The 16500-nt window shown below is 50.6% G+C and overlaps 1 protein-coding gene across 3 annotated transcripts in view; it reads right to left on the reverse strand.

The window, feature by feature from the left end:
• Positions 1–16500, reverse strand: part of adgrb3 (adhesion G protein-coupled receptor B3) — a gene marked incomplete at both ends in the record, with an annotated part of 145661 nt that overhangs the window by 2802 nt on the left and 126359 nt on the right. For all 3 annotated transcript variants that reach the window (XM_084458584.1, XM_084458583.1, XM_084458582.1), the window contains 10 exons: positions 366–401; positions 1432–2093; positions 3810–3849; positions 5223–5318; positions 6335–6506; positions 7889–7987; positions 9013–9098; positions 11459–11525; positions 12184–12253; positions 15394–15544. In XM_084458584.1, the coding sequence (XP_084314710.1) occupies positions 366–401; positions 1432–2093; positions 3810–3849; positions 5223–5318; positions 6335–6506; positions 7889–7987; positions 9013–9098; positions 11459–11525; positions 12184–12253; positions 15394–15544 (1479 nt within the window). The remainder of the gene's footprint in view (positions 1–365; positions 402–1431; positions 2094–3809; positions 3850–5222; positions 5319–6334; positions 6507–7888; positions 7988–9012; positions 9099–11458; positions 11526–12183; positions 12254–15393; positions 15545–16500) is intronic.

The following is a 16500-nucleotide window of genomic DNA, read 5'->3' on the forward strand; positions in this document are numbered from 1 at the left end:
TTGGGCCGAGAGCTACCAGAATAATTCATTAAAACGAGTGCAAAAAAGTCAGATGTGAAATGTGCATATGACTTTCAACAAAGCATACAGTTTGGAAATCAACTTATAGCCAATGGATGCAGGGGATGAAGACAGGCCGATGGGGATGAGGACTGCGGTTGTGTCGGCTGACAGCCTTGCTTTTACCTTAACTACACAGCGCTCCCATAACTCCAGACTGCTGTCAACACCATGCTGCTCCAATAAGCTTAAGTGCTTTACAACATGGTGGTAAATTAAATGGTGGAACACAAATGCTACAATCTAGCTCCTTAACGGTGGAAAAAGCCAGAGACATGCACTTTGCAAACCTGCACTCGACTTACTTCAAAATCCATGTCAGAATACCGCGACTTTCTTCTCTGTAAAGACAAGACAGAGACGATCAGACTGACCTGATCTCACTCTTATGGTGCGTTCGTTTGTGGTCGGAGGTGGCAAGTCGCAAGTGGCAAAATACCCACCTCCGACCTGTGTGCATTCGAGCTATATACCATTATATCACAGTTACCTAGTTATATCTATATACCATTATATCACAGTTACCTAGTTATATCTATATACCATTATATCACAGTTACCTAGTTATATCTATATACCATTATATCACAGTTACCTAGTTATATCTATATACCATTATATCACAGTTACCTAGTTATATCTATATACCATTATATCACAGTTACCTAGTTATATCTATATACCATTATATCACAGTTACCTAGTTATATCTATATACCATTATATCACAGTTACCTAGTTATATCTATATACCATTATATCACAGTTACCTAGTTATATCTATATACCATTATATCACAGTTAACTAGTTATATCTAGTGCATTCAAGCAACTGGGGGCTGAGAAACATATCCGAATTTGCGACGAGGAAGTGCGAGTTCATGCGGCGTTTTATTTAATCATTCCTAGTAGCAAGTCGCAATTTGCCACCTCCCAGTTATAAACGAACGCACCATTACTACAGTCTCTGTCAGGAAAAATGACAAACCAACACTCTCTAAACACGACTACTCAGTCTTGTTGAATAAAGAAAGCTGCATTGATAACCCCCCCCTCATGTCAACAGCACAAATGTGCACTATATTGCTCTGCTATAGCTAATGTACAGTTCTGCTATGGCTACTCTATGGTTCTGCTGCATGGTTCTTCTATATGGTTTTGTATGGTTCTGCTGCATGGTTCTGTATGGTTCTTCTATATGGTTTTGTATGGTTCTCCTGCATGGTTCTGTATGGTTCTTCTATATGGTTTTGTATGGTTCTCCTGCATGGTTCTGTATGGTTCTTCCATATGGTTTTGTACATCTCTGCTGTTTGGTTGTGCTCCGGGCGACCTGTTTGACGAAGACGCCGCTACGGCTCCTCCCCCTACCTCTAGCGAGCTCATGGATATGGTGGAGCCCGTCTCGCTCCGCGACAGCCCTCCGCTCTCCTCCATCTCCGCCAGGAAGTTCTTGACGGCGGTGCGGGGTTCGAAGGGCAGGCTCTGCATGTGCTCCTGGGGGCCGGGGTACTGCTGCTCCATGCCGGCCCCGGGGCCCATGCTAAACTCGGGGCTCATCTTGTAGTGCTGCATCAGCCGCTCGTGGGGGACCGCGTCCATGCCCATGCTCATCTTGCCGTCGTCCTTCAGGAGCGTCGGGATGTTGCCCGCCCCCGAGGCGGCCGAGGCCCGCGGCATGACGATGTAGTCCGTCTCCATCATCTGGCCCTGGGGGGCGTGGCCTCCCATGTCGTGGCCGCCGGCCATGTCCTGGTCGCTTTGGCGGAGGGCGTCGTCGGTGCACAGGTAGACGGTGCGGCGCATGTCGGACGTGCCGTCCCCCATACACGCGTCTCCCAGGTCGGCCACGCCCAGCGGCAGGTGCAGGCCGGACGGCTGCTGGATCATGACCTTGGAGATGATGTTGCCGGGCAGCGTGGAGTAGTTGAGGCCCTCGTGGCCCTTGTCGTCCTCGTCGTCGTTCAGCGAGATGCGGGAGAGCGTGCCGGTGATCGTGGCGGCGCGGCACGAACCCATGTCTTTATGGAGGGCTGGATGGACAGACAGAGAGAGAGAGAGAGAGAGAGAGAGAAAGAGAGAGAGGGGGGGGGGAGTTACTAATGCATCATATTGAGATTGATCATAATGTAAGTTCCCTTTATCAAACACAAATACAGTAGATTGAATAATGGCTTCTCGATATCGATCACGGTCCATGGAACATAGAACATGGAACATACAGGATCTCAAAGCTGTTCTATGCTGCATGTTGAGGAGAACCATCCAAGTGCTGATGTCTGAAGTGGATAAATAGGGATGGCACCAGTGCACACACACACACACACACACACACACTGTACACACACACTGTACACACACACACACACACACACACACACACACACTGTGTACACACACACACACCAAGGGGCCTTAGAAGACCTGTAGTAAGCACCAGCAAAGAAACAAGCTTCTCTGGAGGACTTTCCCATCAAAAAACAGGGTCTTAGGATGGGTTTAAAGAGCGCTAGGCCGTGTGCTAGGCAGGCAGGTGACTACCGTAGGGCCGGCCTGTCAGGCCATCCGTCTGCTCCGGGGAGAACAGGCTGTGCTGCCGAGGTGTTTCGGGGGGCGTTTTAATCTTCTCCTCCCCGCTCTGAGGTGAATTACCTCAGTGGTTCACAAACCGTCTGCAAGGACACCGCAAGGTCATAAACCATCCAGTCTGAGCACCACTGTTTTGGGTTTGGACCTGGAACAGATCACCGTGTGTGAGTGTGTTTGTTTGTGTGGTGTGTGTGTGAGAAAGAGCGAATGATCTAGATGTTATTAGCTGAAATCACACAGTGGGTAAAGACTGTTAGACTGGTGGATGGTCTGTGACGAGAGAGAGCCCATAAAGACGTCTGGCTCCAGAGTGTAAAAGGCACCAGACACAGACGCAGTACCGACCGATGACCTAGCGAGGTCCCGCCAGGAGCCACTCACATTACCGGGGGACCGTTCATCTCTCAGCTGCTATGAGCACTGATCAATATTTCTGACGTGGCACAGGACGTTCTGTCCTTGTGCTCATGAGTCATATCGGACGCGCCAGAAGTTTCTCACGGGGAAAATATTTATATTCTATTCTATTAGACGTAGCGAGGCTTCGTCTTTTTTTTTTTTTAATTAGACATCAGGCGAACGCAATCACACAGCGCGCCCGTTGGCTGAGCCGCGGACGCTCTTTTCTGAGGCGCCCGGCGATGATGAGTCATGCAGGAGCGGCGCTGTAGAGAGACGCCGCCCATCGCGTAGCCGCGGCGGCGTGGAGTTTCATTTAAAACAAAACATCACAAAGAGACAGATAAATGGAAGCGAGCACAGCCATTGTTATTCAAGTGAAAACCCTCTTCCTTCCTGCCTTCCTTCCTTCCTCTCTCTCTCTCTCTCTAACATTTCCTTTCAGCCAACCCCCCCCCCCCCCCCCCCCATTCTAACATTTCCTTTCAGCCCCCCCACTTTCCACCTAACATTTCCTTTCAATTGAACAATGCGTCCGTTTCCCCGGCTGATAGATGATATCCAGCAGTCCTCTTCTTCATACAGAAGCGCTTCTCTCAGAAGCGCCTCACATCGGCGCAGTGTTTTGATAAGCGAGCCATGCTTCTGTGGGGGTGGTCATGTAACCAGCGCTGGTCTCCCTGCCAGGCTGCCTAACCTCCTCTGGGCCCACAGGTGGGGCGATCGCCACCCTCGTTAAGACAGAACCATCTGGTCCTTACCTGAGCGGCAGGCGATGTCCACATCCTTCTCAAAGTCTGTCTGTAGGGGCAGAAGAAGCACATTGGTCAACACACACACACACACACACAGATTTCCCGCCTCCTCCTGTCCACATGTCGAAGTGTCCTTGGGCAAGACACTGAACCCCAAGTTGCTCCCAATGAGCAGGTTAGCATCTTGCATGGCAGCTACCGCCATTGGTGTGTGAATGTGTGTGTGAATGGGTGAATGAGAGGCCATTGTAAAGCGCTTTGGATAAAAGCGCTATATAAGTGCAGTCCATTTACCATTTACCATTTCTTTATATGCACCGTTATAAACATTATACCTGATCCTACAGCAGGCCCAGTCTTATGCCTCTATGTGCTGAATGCAGAGCAACGTCAACTAGATTAACGGCAGAGCGAGTCACATCCGCCCATACGCTATTTCATCATGGTAGAGATGCAGCCATAGAGGGCTTCTATAGCCTCTCCCTGTTATTAGAACAGAGGACTGGCAGGCTAATGGCCCAATTCCTCTCCGCTCCATCTGAACAATACATCAATTAAAGCCCCAGTAAAGTGCTATTGCTGCAGGAACACTAGGACGGCACTCGCTGCTAATGGCTGCTATTGAGCACCAGATCTCCAACAATGCCATCCTGCCACAAAGGAAGTTATTACAATCGCAGGGACATTAGAATACCAATGGAGGATGATTGTAGTGATGAGCCCTTGGCGCCAGGATAGATCGAGAGATCGGCTTGTGTGTGTGTGTGTGTGCGTGTGTGTGTCCCATCTCAGAGGTCAGACAGAGAGCACTGCTTCATGTCTCTGAACCCCGGGGGAGCTCGGAGAGATGATAAAGATGCATGAAAAATATGAAAAATCTGTCCAATCACAGGAAACGAGTAAAACTTTGTGTCTTGAGGGCTGGGGGGAAGCAAGGAGAATTGATGTAGTCTATTAAAAAGGCCAAGTGTCTCACGCTCGCTGTAATTAAGAGTTAAAACCAAAGTGCTGTTTGGAAAACGACCCCCAGGAAACAATGCCTAATGCAGTAGATTCCATATTAAAGTGAATAATATAATATAATGATCCATTGCAGGAAGAAGGGCGAATAATATTGGGGTCATGGGGGGGACTTGAGGTATGTGACTGTGCCATCAATAACCAGAGAAGAGCACTGGAGACGCTGCTGAAATATGGCTCTCGTTTACCTACAGCCGGTTTGGGGGCGACTCTCACAAACACCTCGATCATTCACCATAGCTCCTCTACGACCTGCGCTGCTCCGTCGGCAGGAATAATTATACCCCCAGTATATAATTGTAAGACTGCAAATTACCCCATCAGACGTGCCTCTCTGGGTACGCTGCTAGTTTTATTGCAGGACTAGAAGTGTTGTAGTGTTGTGTACAGTATGTTTACCATGATCTGGGCGTGTCCGTTGGGGAAGGTTCCGGTTGCGTCAGCGCTCATGGGGTCTTGGCAGTTCCTCAGTCGACATCTGAACGCATCCTGGACCTGGGGGGAGGGGGAGAGAGAGAGAGAGAGAGAGAGGGAGGGAGAGAGAGAGAGAGAGAGAGGCTCGTTTAGTGTTCGCAAACGTACAAACACACCGGCTGTGAAAATGACTTTATGTTCAGTTGCTGGACTCCTACTACTGAACATTCTCCCGAAATTGTGTGAATGGTCTTTAAAAGATTCTCTGCCCATCTTCTGAATGTACAGTATAAGTATGATTTGAGGTTTTATATGACCAAGATAATATACTGTACACACATGACCATCTCCCATTGACCTGATATTACATTACGTCTGTTTCCCAAGGGTTCAATTAAATAGATAACTGCAAATGGATGTGAGAATCATCTTAGTTTCATTTTGGGAGTTAATCTAGGGCAGATTACTAATCTGTCTAATTAAAATTAGGCCCTCGGGACGAATGTGGGCCTAGCAGTATCCCCTCGCCTGACCATCAGAACCGAGCGTTTGATCATCAGAACCGAGCGTTTGATCATCAGAACCGAGCGTTTGATCATCTGAGCCGAGCGTTTGACCGTCTGAACCAAGCGTTTGACTGTCTGAGTCGAGCGTTTGAACGTCTGAGTCGAGAGTTTGACTGTCTGAGCCAAGCGTCTGACCGTCTGAACCTAGCGTTTGACCGTCTGAGTCGAGCGTTTGACCGTCTGAGCCGAGCGTTTGACCGTCTGAACCGAGCGGTTGACCGTCTGAACCCAGCGTTTGACCGTCTGAGCTGAGCGTTTGACCGTCTGAACCAAGCGTTTGACCGTCTGAGTCGAGCGTTTGACCGTCTGAACCAAGCGTTTGACCGTCTGAGTCGAGCGTTTGACCGTCTGAGCTGAGCGTTTGACCGTCTGAACCGAGCGTTTGACCGTCTGAACCGAGCGTTTGACCATCTGAGTCGAGCGTTTGACCGTCTGAACAAAGCGTTTGACCGTCTGAACCTAGGGTTTGACCGTCTGAGCCGAGCGTTTGACCATCTGAGCTGAGCGTCTGACCGCGCGTGAGCGTTATACCTCTCTCCTCAGGATGCAGTGGACCATAACGATGACGAAGCCCTGCAGGGAGTCGAAGACGGCGAAGAGGATCTGGAACAGGATGGAGCGCTTGTCCGTCATGGCGAGCACCGCAGACATCCAGGTGAGGGCCAGCAGGGGCAGCACCACACAGGAGCTCCACAGAGACGCCCTGGGGGGGCGGAGGACGAGGGAGAGAGGGAGGAAGAGGAGAGAGGGAGGAAGAGGAGGAGGGATACAGAGGAAGGGAGGGGAGGAGACGGAAGCGCCTGGTAAACATCCCGTCCTGTTCCATCCAGTCATCGCTCATTCCAACATGTTTATAATGTTAGAGGCATCAATTATTCACAGCTCAATTTATGAGAGGACAACCACGATAAGTGTGCTGGCTTAGAAGTTCTGTGGCCATGTAAGATTCCTCATGATGTCTCTTGGATCTGAGGCATTCCTGCTTTTCTGCTATTCTATTCTATTCTATTCTATAGCTGTGGCATGATATTCTATTCTATAGCTGTGGCATGATATTCTATTCTATAGCTGTGGCATGATATTCTATTCTATAGCTGGGGCATGGTATTCTATTCTATAGCTGGGGCATGGTATTCTATTGTAATTCTTTCCTGATAGTTTAGTTCTACTTTGGACCTCAGACCTCAGTATTTTATTGTAGTTCTTGTTTGGTCAGACTGAGACTTCAGTATTCTACAGTAGTTCTACTGCCTAACATTAACGTTCATTTACAGTCATCCACAGTAATCTGCAGGCATCTGCAGTCATCCACAATCATCCGGAGTAATCTATAGTCATCCACAGTCATCCACAGTCATCTACAGTCATCCACAGTCATCCAGTCATCTACAGTCATCCACAGTCATCCACAATCATCCATAGTCATCCACAATCATCCATAGTCATCCAGTCATCTACAGTCGTGTAGTCATCCACAATCATCCATAGTCATCCAGTCATCTACAGTCGTCCACAGTCATCCACAATCGTCCATAGTCATCCAGTCATCTAGTCATCCACAATCGTCCATAGTCATCCAGTCATCTACAGTCGTCTAGTCATCCACAATCATCCATAGTCATCCAGTCATCTACAGTCATCTAGTCGTCCATAGTCATCCAGTCATCTACAGTCATCTAGTCATCCACAATCATCCATAGTCATCTACAGTCATCCACAGTCATCCACAATCATCCATAGTCATCCAGTCATCTACAGTCATCCACAGTCATCCACAGTCATCCACAATCATCCATAGTCATCCAGTCATCTACAGTCGTCCAGTCATCCACAATCATCCATAGTCATCCAGTCATCTACAGTCGTCTAGTCATCCACAATCATCCATAGTCATCCAGTCATCTACAGTCGTCTAGTTATCCACAGTCGTCCATAGTCATCCAGTCATCCACAATCATCCATAGTCATCCAGTCATCTACAGTCGTGTAGTCATCCACAGTCGTCCGTAGTCATCCAGTCATCTACAGTCGTGTAGTCATCCCCAGTCGTCCGTAGTCATCCCACGGGCCGTCCTTGGCACTTACATGGCATTGCTGGCTGTAGTTGCTGACAGGGCGGTTGTTGATACCACGCCACATTTGGCACACTTCAGAGTTAATCCTGTATGGGGCTCGCTCATCTGTCTGTAGGACGACCACAGCAATAACAACATTAGCACCACCTTCACAGCTTCTCTCTAAACCCCCGGCCTGTTAGGCATGGCAGAGGGAGCCAGGGAGGGGGTGGGGGGGGGGTTTAAGGCACTCTCACCCCGTCCTGTTAGGCATGGCAGAGGGAGCCAGGGTGGGGGTGGGGGGGGGGTTTAAGGGACTCTCACCCCGTCCTGTTAGGCATGGCGGAGGGAGCCAGGGAGGGGGTGGGGGGGGGTTTAAGGGACTCTCACCCCGTCCTGTTAGGCATGGCAGAGGGAGCCAGGGAGGGGGTGGGTGGGGGGTGTTTTTAAGGGATTCTCATCCTGGACTGATTCTGCCACGTCGCTCTCCAGGGGGATCTGACCTCATTATGTTTGTACTGATAATTTCCTCTGAACAGCCAGAAAAAGGAGATCTCATTTCCATATATTGAGGGAAAAAATATACATCTACTCAGGTGTGTGTGTGTGTGTGTGTGTGTGTGTGAGTGAGAGAGAGAGAGAGAGAGAGATAGAGAGAGAGAGGTGTGTGTGTTTGTGCATTTGTATGAGAGAGAGTAAGTGTGTGTGTGTGTGTTTGTGTGTGTGTGTGTGAAAGAGAGAGAGAGAGAGGTGTGTGTGTGTGTGTGTGTGTGTGCATTTGTATGAGAGAGAGTAGTTGTGTGTGTGTGTGTGTGTGTGTGTGTGTGTGTGTGTGTGTGTGTGTGTGTGTGCAGTCACGACTAGAGGTATGGGTAGTACGGAGTAAGGAAGTAGGGCACTGTGAATGTGAACAGTGTCACCTTGTGAGAGTCCCAGAACCAGACTTCAGTAACACTGTGGGCATGCAGGTCCTCACAACACCTGATCCTGTCACTGTGGTCAGGTTATGGTTGTGACTGTGGGGGTGGGTTAGGGTTGTGATTGGGGTTATGGTTGTGACTGTGGGGGTGGGTTAGGGTTGTGATTGGGGTTATGGTTGTGACTGTGGGGGTGGGTTAGGGTTGTGATTGGTTAGGTTTGGGGTGGTTGTCTTACCCGGCACGATGCTTCAGCTTTTTGTCCAGTATTCCGTCTCTTGACACCAGTTTGTTGAACACCAGGATTCCGATCACCATGTTCACCTGGCAGCAGCGGAGGAAGGAGTGCAAGGGACAGCGGGAACGTCAAAGACGCCAGAGATGCGATTCATTTACATTCTGGATCTACTGCTGCACTGGTAGGCCTTTTCCACCAAGAGGGAACCGGTTCGGTGCCGGTTCGCGAACCTAGTTTTGAATGGTTCCGAGCATTTCGACTAAAAAGAAATGAGTTCGGGAACCCGAAAGCTGGTTCCGAACCGGCACCACAAAATAGTAGGTTTTTCAGTGCGAACCGTGACGACGTCATGGGCGTGGGCCGGCGTACAACGGTTCGGCTCAAAACTGGTCGAAACGCGGGCCCGTTCTCTGGACAGAACCAAGGTTCCAGGGATTTTGAAACCAACCGGTTCACGAACCAGAGTTCTTTTGGTGGAAAAGGGCTATGGGAGACAAAAGTGAGAAAATTCCATAGATGTTCCATAAACTCTGACATACTGTCCTGAGACGCATATTTGTGTCTAACGCCTCCTTTTTATGTTCCTACGAGGTCGAGGCAACCTACAGTAATGTACACAGCGACCGCTCCGTGTTCAGTTGTGGCACACCTGCCTGGGTAGACTGTAATCACAGCCGTCTCTGAGTGAGGAGGCTAGTTGATTGACCTCATCCGTTCTCAGGTGTTCCTCTCCTCTTCTCAGTTTGGCGTTGACCCTGGGGTCTGAGTAGTTTGTTCATCACTGTGGCATTTCCTAGTGCATCAGGGCTGTCTCCCTCCTCTCCTCTCTCTCCCTCCTCTCCTCTCTTATCCTGCTCTCATCTCTCTCTCTCTCCCTCCTCTCCCATCCTGCACTCTTCTCTCTCTCCCTCCTCTCCTCTCTCATCCTGCTCTCTTCTCTCTCTCTCCCTCCTCTCCTCTCTCTCCCTCCTCATCTCTCTCTCCCTCCTCATCTCTCTCTCCCTCCTATCCTCTCTCATCCTGCTCTCTACTCTCTCTCCCCCTCCTCTACTCTCTCCTCTTGCTCTCTCCTCCTGTTCGACTTGTTCCTCGCGTGTCTCTCTCCTGCCCTGCTCTCCACGTTCCCTTCCTCTCCCCTACAGTAGCAATAGTAATCCTCTTTAGTGAGGGTGAGGGGTTTTGTGTGACCCGCGGGTCCCACGTTTATGAATGACCTTGAACTGCCGCGGGCCGCCCCGCACCACCGCGCATATTTTCACCCCCCCCCCCCCCCCACAGCCCGCAACCCGCTGCCATTAAATACACGTTAAATCCAAATAGCCTACACATTAAATCTTAAATGCGCACCTACGTTTATAAGACCCTGGGCTAGGGCACGGAATCCATCGCCAGCCAGATAAACGGCCTCAGATCTTGACAGCACAATTCAACACGGGCGTCGGTGACTTCAGACTTTACTTGAGCTGGAATCTTTGTATTGTTTAAGAACGCAGCCGTACCACACTGCGACGAATCCTTCTCTTAACATTAGCTTCTCCGCATTTGTATCTTGTCGTGTTGGACGTACCAGACTGGTGGCTGTGTAGCCCCGATGTGACCCCAGAGATAGGCTGTCACTCCTCTAATCTGGGGTCACGTATATAAGGATATACAAAAGGGTGACCGGACTATTCCGGGCAGCGGACGCTCACCATGCATTCCTGTAGATGTCTTTTGTCTTGTCGGTTCGTTTATAGGTGAAATAACCACTGTTATAGCCTATTTTTCACTCATTTATGGGTTTTCTCCTTCTTCTTCTTCTACGCTCTAGCGGAAATAGCGCGTGCTCTGTGCGATACGTCACAAAGCGCTTTACAATGGCCTATCATTCACCCATTCACACAGACATTCACACACCTATGGCGGTAGCTGCCATGCAAGGTGCTAACCTGCTCATTGGGAGCAATTTGGGGTTAGGCGTCTTGCTCAAGGACACTTCGACATGTGGACAGTCAGAGCTGGGATTCGAACCACTGACCCTTCGATCATTGAACGACCACTCTACCGCCCCATATATACAATGTTTACCCGCCCCGACCCGCCCCGCCAATAACGTCAATATTTCTTGACCCGCCCCATCCCGCCCAGCGAGTTAACCACGGGACCTGCGCATCACTAATCCTCTTCTCTCTCCTCTCTCCCGCCCTCCTCTCTTCTCTCTCCTCCCTCCCTTCTCTCTCCTTTCCTCTCTTTCTCTCCTTTCCTCCCTTCTCTCTCCTTTCCTCTCTTTCCTTTCCTCCCTTCTCTCTCCTCTCCTCTCTTTCTCTCCTTTCCTCCCTTCTCTCTCCTTCCCTCTCTTTCTCTCCTCACACATCCTCTCTCCCTGTTCTGTTATCTCTTGCTCTCTCGGGTTGGATCGGTACCATTTTTAATTTGAGTGATCCTGGGTGAAACAACAGAATCTTACCAGAACCACGGCCGCGGCCGGCCCAACGAAGGCATAGAGGAGACCCCCTTCCAGAGACAGCCAGCAGCTGCAAAGAGAGAGAGATGAAGTGGAGATATGAGCCAAAACACTCTCATCTGAAATTAACTCCCAGCATCAAATTAATGATGCAGAGCAGCATACAGTGGCGTTATCCACATGTGCCAGGGGAGTATCACCATATGCTGCTGTTCAGACAGTCTAAAACATTGTTTATGCATCCGCGGTACCCAGCAGAGACACAATTCAGGAGGATTTAGGGGCTTGGATGAAATATTTAAAGATGCCTGGCAGGTGCTTCTGAAATGTCGCAGGGTTCCAAGCCAGTCCGGGTTCACGCCCCCCCTGTTTTAGCTGATTTGACAGAAGCCTAACAGAAGTTAAAGACTTGGCTGTCAGCCTAGAAGACTGTTTTAAGACCGAAAACAAATTCAACAGTCCTTCCTCTGGATGCAGTTCACGTACCCGTGTTCCAGGGTGATATTACGGAGATTACGCTCCTGTGACTGAGCAGGGCTGCCCGAGAGTGATTTTCAAGCGCCCACGCGTATTGGTGTGATGCTATTATGCTAATTCACAAAATTAGAAATCAGAGGATGGACTGAACAGAAGGATTAGCATAGCATTAGCATCCTGGTACGTTTATGCAGGCTAGTGAACAGTGCTGACAGTGGGTCTGTTGGTAGGATAAAAGAGAGGGAACTTACTACTGGGGTGTCCCATAGCCTTTAGCTTTGGTGAATCCCATAGAGATGGCCACCACTAAGGCCGGTAATCCTGTAATAAAGAAGGGAACGGTGATTAGTTATTTAGTGATGGTTGTTTGTCGATGGGAATTACAGCTGGGTTCCAGTTCCACATGGAGCTGATGGGAGGTAGGTTTCTCCTCACATCCTGGTAAAGGTTGACATGCCGTATACAGACAGATATGCGTACAGGTCAATGGTATGTGCTATGGTCAGGGGCGGACTGGCCATCGGGAGCACCGGGAATTTTCCCGGTGGCCTGGCGCGCCAACTGGCCTGGCCCGCGGTGAATGGCCTACCCCCCGTCAACAAGTCGCGCAGCATCCCCCCCACCCCCGTCAACAAAACAAAACTAAAGGTGTTCCATCTCACCGCGTCGGCTCGGCTCGTGGACTGACTGGGGCTACATTTCCCGGCAGGAAATATTCACCCAGTCCGGCCCTGGCTATGGTTTCGCAATCTTTTAACAACAGGGACAGATTGATTCTCTCCATGTTTAGTAACTATGACGACTGCAGTAGTCACGGCCACACACTTAGGGCCTGTTCTTGCTGGTGATCTGGCTGCAGCTCCAGCTCCACCATACGGGCACAGAGCTGCAAACAAAATGGCAGTTATGCAATAAGGAGCCTGGGAAGAGGCATGCTAGATTTCTCCCTGTGTTGATGGGGGCTTCCCTACCCCCCCCCGCCCGCCCCGCCCCGAAACCACCTTGCTATGGATTGGTGTTATGGATTGTGGCGTACTGTCCTACTGTAGCTGAGCTGTGCCTGGAATATTAATGCCCCCCCTCTCCGTAGCAGGGGGCAGACAGGATTCAGAGATGTACGCGTCCCTCTGTAGGTACGAGGCGTGGGACCCTGTGGTGATCCTGTGGCTCTCCGCGGCGCTCCAGAGGTGCGGGGCTCCTAATGTACTCGGCCCTCGTATTAATCACCGCGCGGCTCGCTAGCTCGTACGCCCACACACACGCACGCTCGCTGCAGAGCTATCCCTGTGGGAGAGAACATCTTCCATTTCTCCTTCTCCCCCCGAGAGAGACGCTGCCATCATGCCTTCTTCTGCGCGTTTCATCTGGGGCCAGCAGCCTGTGATCGCTACGTATATCTGCATTCAAATAGCCTGGCGTGAACGCATTCGCCCCCGTCTCTCAGGGGTTATAGGTCACCGGTAGTTACATTGTACAGCGTGATGTTCCCTACAATGAAAACAGCTCCAGATCAGAGAGCAAGGCTGCATCTTTCTCCTCTTTCAGAGAAGTGAATTATCTTCCGAGAGCGATGGTCTCATAAGAGCAGGGCTGAGTCGTACTCCAGCGCCACCAGCAAACAATCGCGTCTGCCACCGAACACAGGATCCTATAAAACACATTCGTCTCATTGGTTCACCGAGCCACCAGCTCGCCTTTTCTGCTTCGTGACTGTTGTGAGGGAATGTGTGATGCCGAGGTGCTGTTCTACGGCGGACTAAAGCACTCCTGCCCGATATGGATGCTGGAATGTTGTTTAGTGGGCTACCGCGCACTGCTAATCCTCCCTAACCCAAAACTGTGAATTGCTACTATTAAGAGAGGTAGATCCCTTGATCAGTACAGTACGAACACACAGTTAACCTTTGAGGAATCTGAATCTTATTAACTGTATCTTATTTAGCTCTGATTAATATATTTATAGTGCTTCGCTGAATGCGTTGTTCATGTTTGCCAACATCCATTGTCTCCTCAAATTTTTCTGTTTCTTTTTTTTCTCCGGCCAGCAGTTGAGCTGCGATGACGAAGCGAGCCTTGTTTGTTGCTAGGTAACAAGGAGAACGAGTATGGGCTCTTTGGTAACGGATAAAGAGATTTCTGAAGAGCCTGTGAGTAAGAGATACTTGGAATAGGATTGGACCGGACTAGGATAAGACTAGCACCTATCAATGCTTTGTGCTGGACCAATGTGATCTATTATTATTATAGTAGCATCAAGATTCTGTTTTGCAGATAAGACGTGTTTGTGTTTCCTGATTTGGTTTGGTGGTAGGTGAAACGGTTTACGGGTTTATAAAACAGTCATAAAACGAGAGCTGCATGTGCGATATTCATGAGAATTAATTAGTTTGCTGTGTCGATGTTCAATTGGACAAGCGTAGCTAAGTAAGAGCCTTAGCTCATATCTACTGTAATTCATCAGCACGTGGGGGTAAACATCACAAGAGCGGCTTTTAATTAAGCAAAGCGCTGCTGTAAAAGACAGAGGGGGAGCCGAACAGGCCGGGCAGGAGGAGAACAACGCTGGCTCTGTGTTTAACTGCTGAACGTGTCCCTGTGTAGAGCTGTGTAGCTCTGTTACACCTAGAGCCACCAGACAGATGGTGGAGCTTCGGCTCCCAGCGGACAGGGAGGCCAGTTACTCGCGCGCACGCGCCCCTCGCCATCGCCCAAGGCCAGGCCTCTTTACAGATCTCTCAGAGGGCTGGGAGGGAACGCTGCAACACAACCTGTCTGCAGAGGACTACGCCACAGCACAGACGGGGGGGGGGGGGGGGGGGGGGGCACAGAGAGACAGTGAGGGGGGGGACGACAGAGAGACAGCGAGGGGGGAGGGGGGGGACAGAGAAGGGGGAGGGGGGGAGACAGAGAGACAGCGAGGGGGGGTGGGGGGGGCAGAGAGACAGTGAGGGGGGGGGAGACAGAGAGACAATGAGGGGGGGGGAGACAGAGAGACAATGAGGGGGGGGGAGACAGAGAGACAGTGAGGGGGGGGTGCAGAGAGACAGCGAGGGGGGGGGGGGGCAGAGAGACAGCGAGGGGGGGGGGGGGCAGAGAGACAGTGAGAGAGACTGAGGCCACTAGAGAATGAGGTGAGGGAGCCAACAGGGAAAAGAAAGAGAGAGAGAGTGCAGGAGGGCAGACAGAGAGAACGAGAAAGGGGAGGGGCAGGGAGAGATAGAGAGAACGAGAAAGGGGAGGGGCAGGGAGAGATAGAGAGGCAGGCCCAGATGGCAGGACGGAGGGATGGATAGAGAGAGAGAGAGAGAGAGAGAGCAGGGTACAGAGCGACAGGCAGAGAGACAGAGACAGGCCACTTACCCAGGCAGGCCCAGGCAGAGATGGAGAGAGAGAGAGAGAGAAGGAGATAGCAGGGTAAATCAGACGGATGGAGGGATGGAGAGATCATCGGGACAACTCACCCCAGCCCAGGCAGAGGAAGCGCTTGCGTATGAGGCGCGTGCGGACCTTCCCGGTCACCGCCATGTAGGACTGCCACGCCTCCGTCAGCACCCAGCAGAACGACGCCAGGAAGAAGAAGTGGAGGAACGCCGTGGTCATGGTGCACACGCCCTGGAGGAGATGAGAGGGAGGAGGAGGAGGGTGAGGGGAGGGAGCGTATGGAGCATGAACAGGGGACATTGAAGAGGAGGATGGGAAAACGGCGAGAAGAAAAAAGAGGAGGAAGAGAGAGGAGATACTCGGTTGCAGACACAAGCATTATAACAGCGAGGACTCTACATCTCCATGTTCACGTAGCATTAGAACAAGTGTTCTCTGCAGTACATCTCCATGTTCACGTAGCATTAGAACAAGTGTTCTCTGCAGTACATCTCCATGTTCAGACTCAGGTTCTGGATGAATAGAACTGTCTGACTTTGACACGGAAGTCAACGTGTGAGGGAGAGAAAAAACACATGAGCTCACGACATTAAACAGACCACTCTCACTTCCTCTCTGTTCCAATCCCAGAATGCCCCCCTGCTAGATATCACACAGAACACACTCAGTGTCGTGTAGAACAGAAGAGAATCCTATAATGTGCTGCATTAGAAGGTTCCCCCATCACGCCCTTAGCCCTGCAGCCATCACGGCAGCAGATCTGCTAGTTAGAGCTAGGCTGCCATTAGCTAATGGTGCCTGGACCGCTCTGCTTTGCTCTCAGGAAAACAGCATCACTCTGCATTAGTCACATGATTGCAGCAACAGGAGCGGAAATGCTAATGAGGCTAGCCAGGCTAGCGCGGCTGGCTGACACACCGAGGCTAGCTAATACAGCATGAGGCTGGCTAATACAGCAAAAGCTGGCTACTGTATGAGGCTAGGGCTAATAAAGGGGATACTAGTGATGCTATCAAGGTTAGCTTAGAATGGCAAGTGAGATGCCAGTACTGTGACGCTGACATAACTAGGAGATGGGGGAAGCCATGGCATGGCATTCCTCTGCACTGGCCTCATCAGTATGCTGGAGATCAACTTGCTGGCCGCCATATAGCCTAAGCCAAGGTCAAGCATTTCAGCTCCGCGCA

The sequence above is a fragment of the Borostomias antarcticus genome (genome assembly GCF_949987555.1).
Source record: "Borostomias antarcticus genome assembly, chromosome: 25".
Taxonomy (NCBI): domain Eukaryota; kingdom Metazoa; phylum Chordata; class Actinopteri; order Stomiiformes; family Stomiidae; genus Borostomias; species Borostomias antarcticus.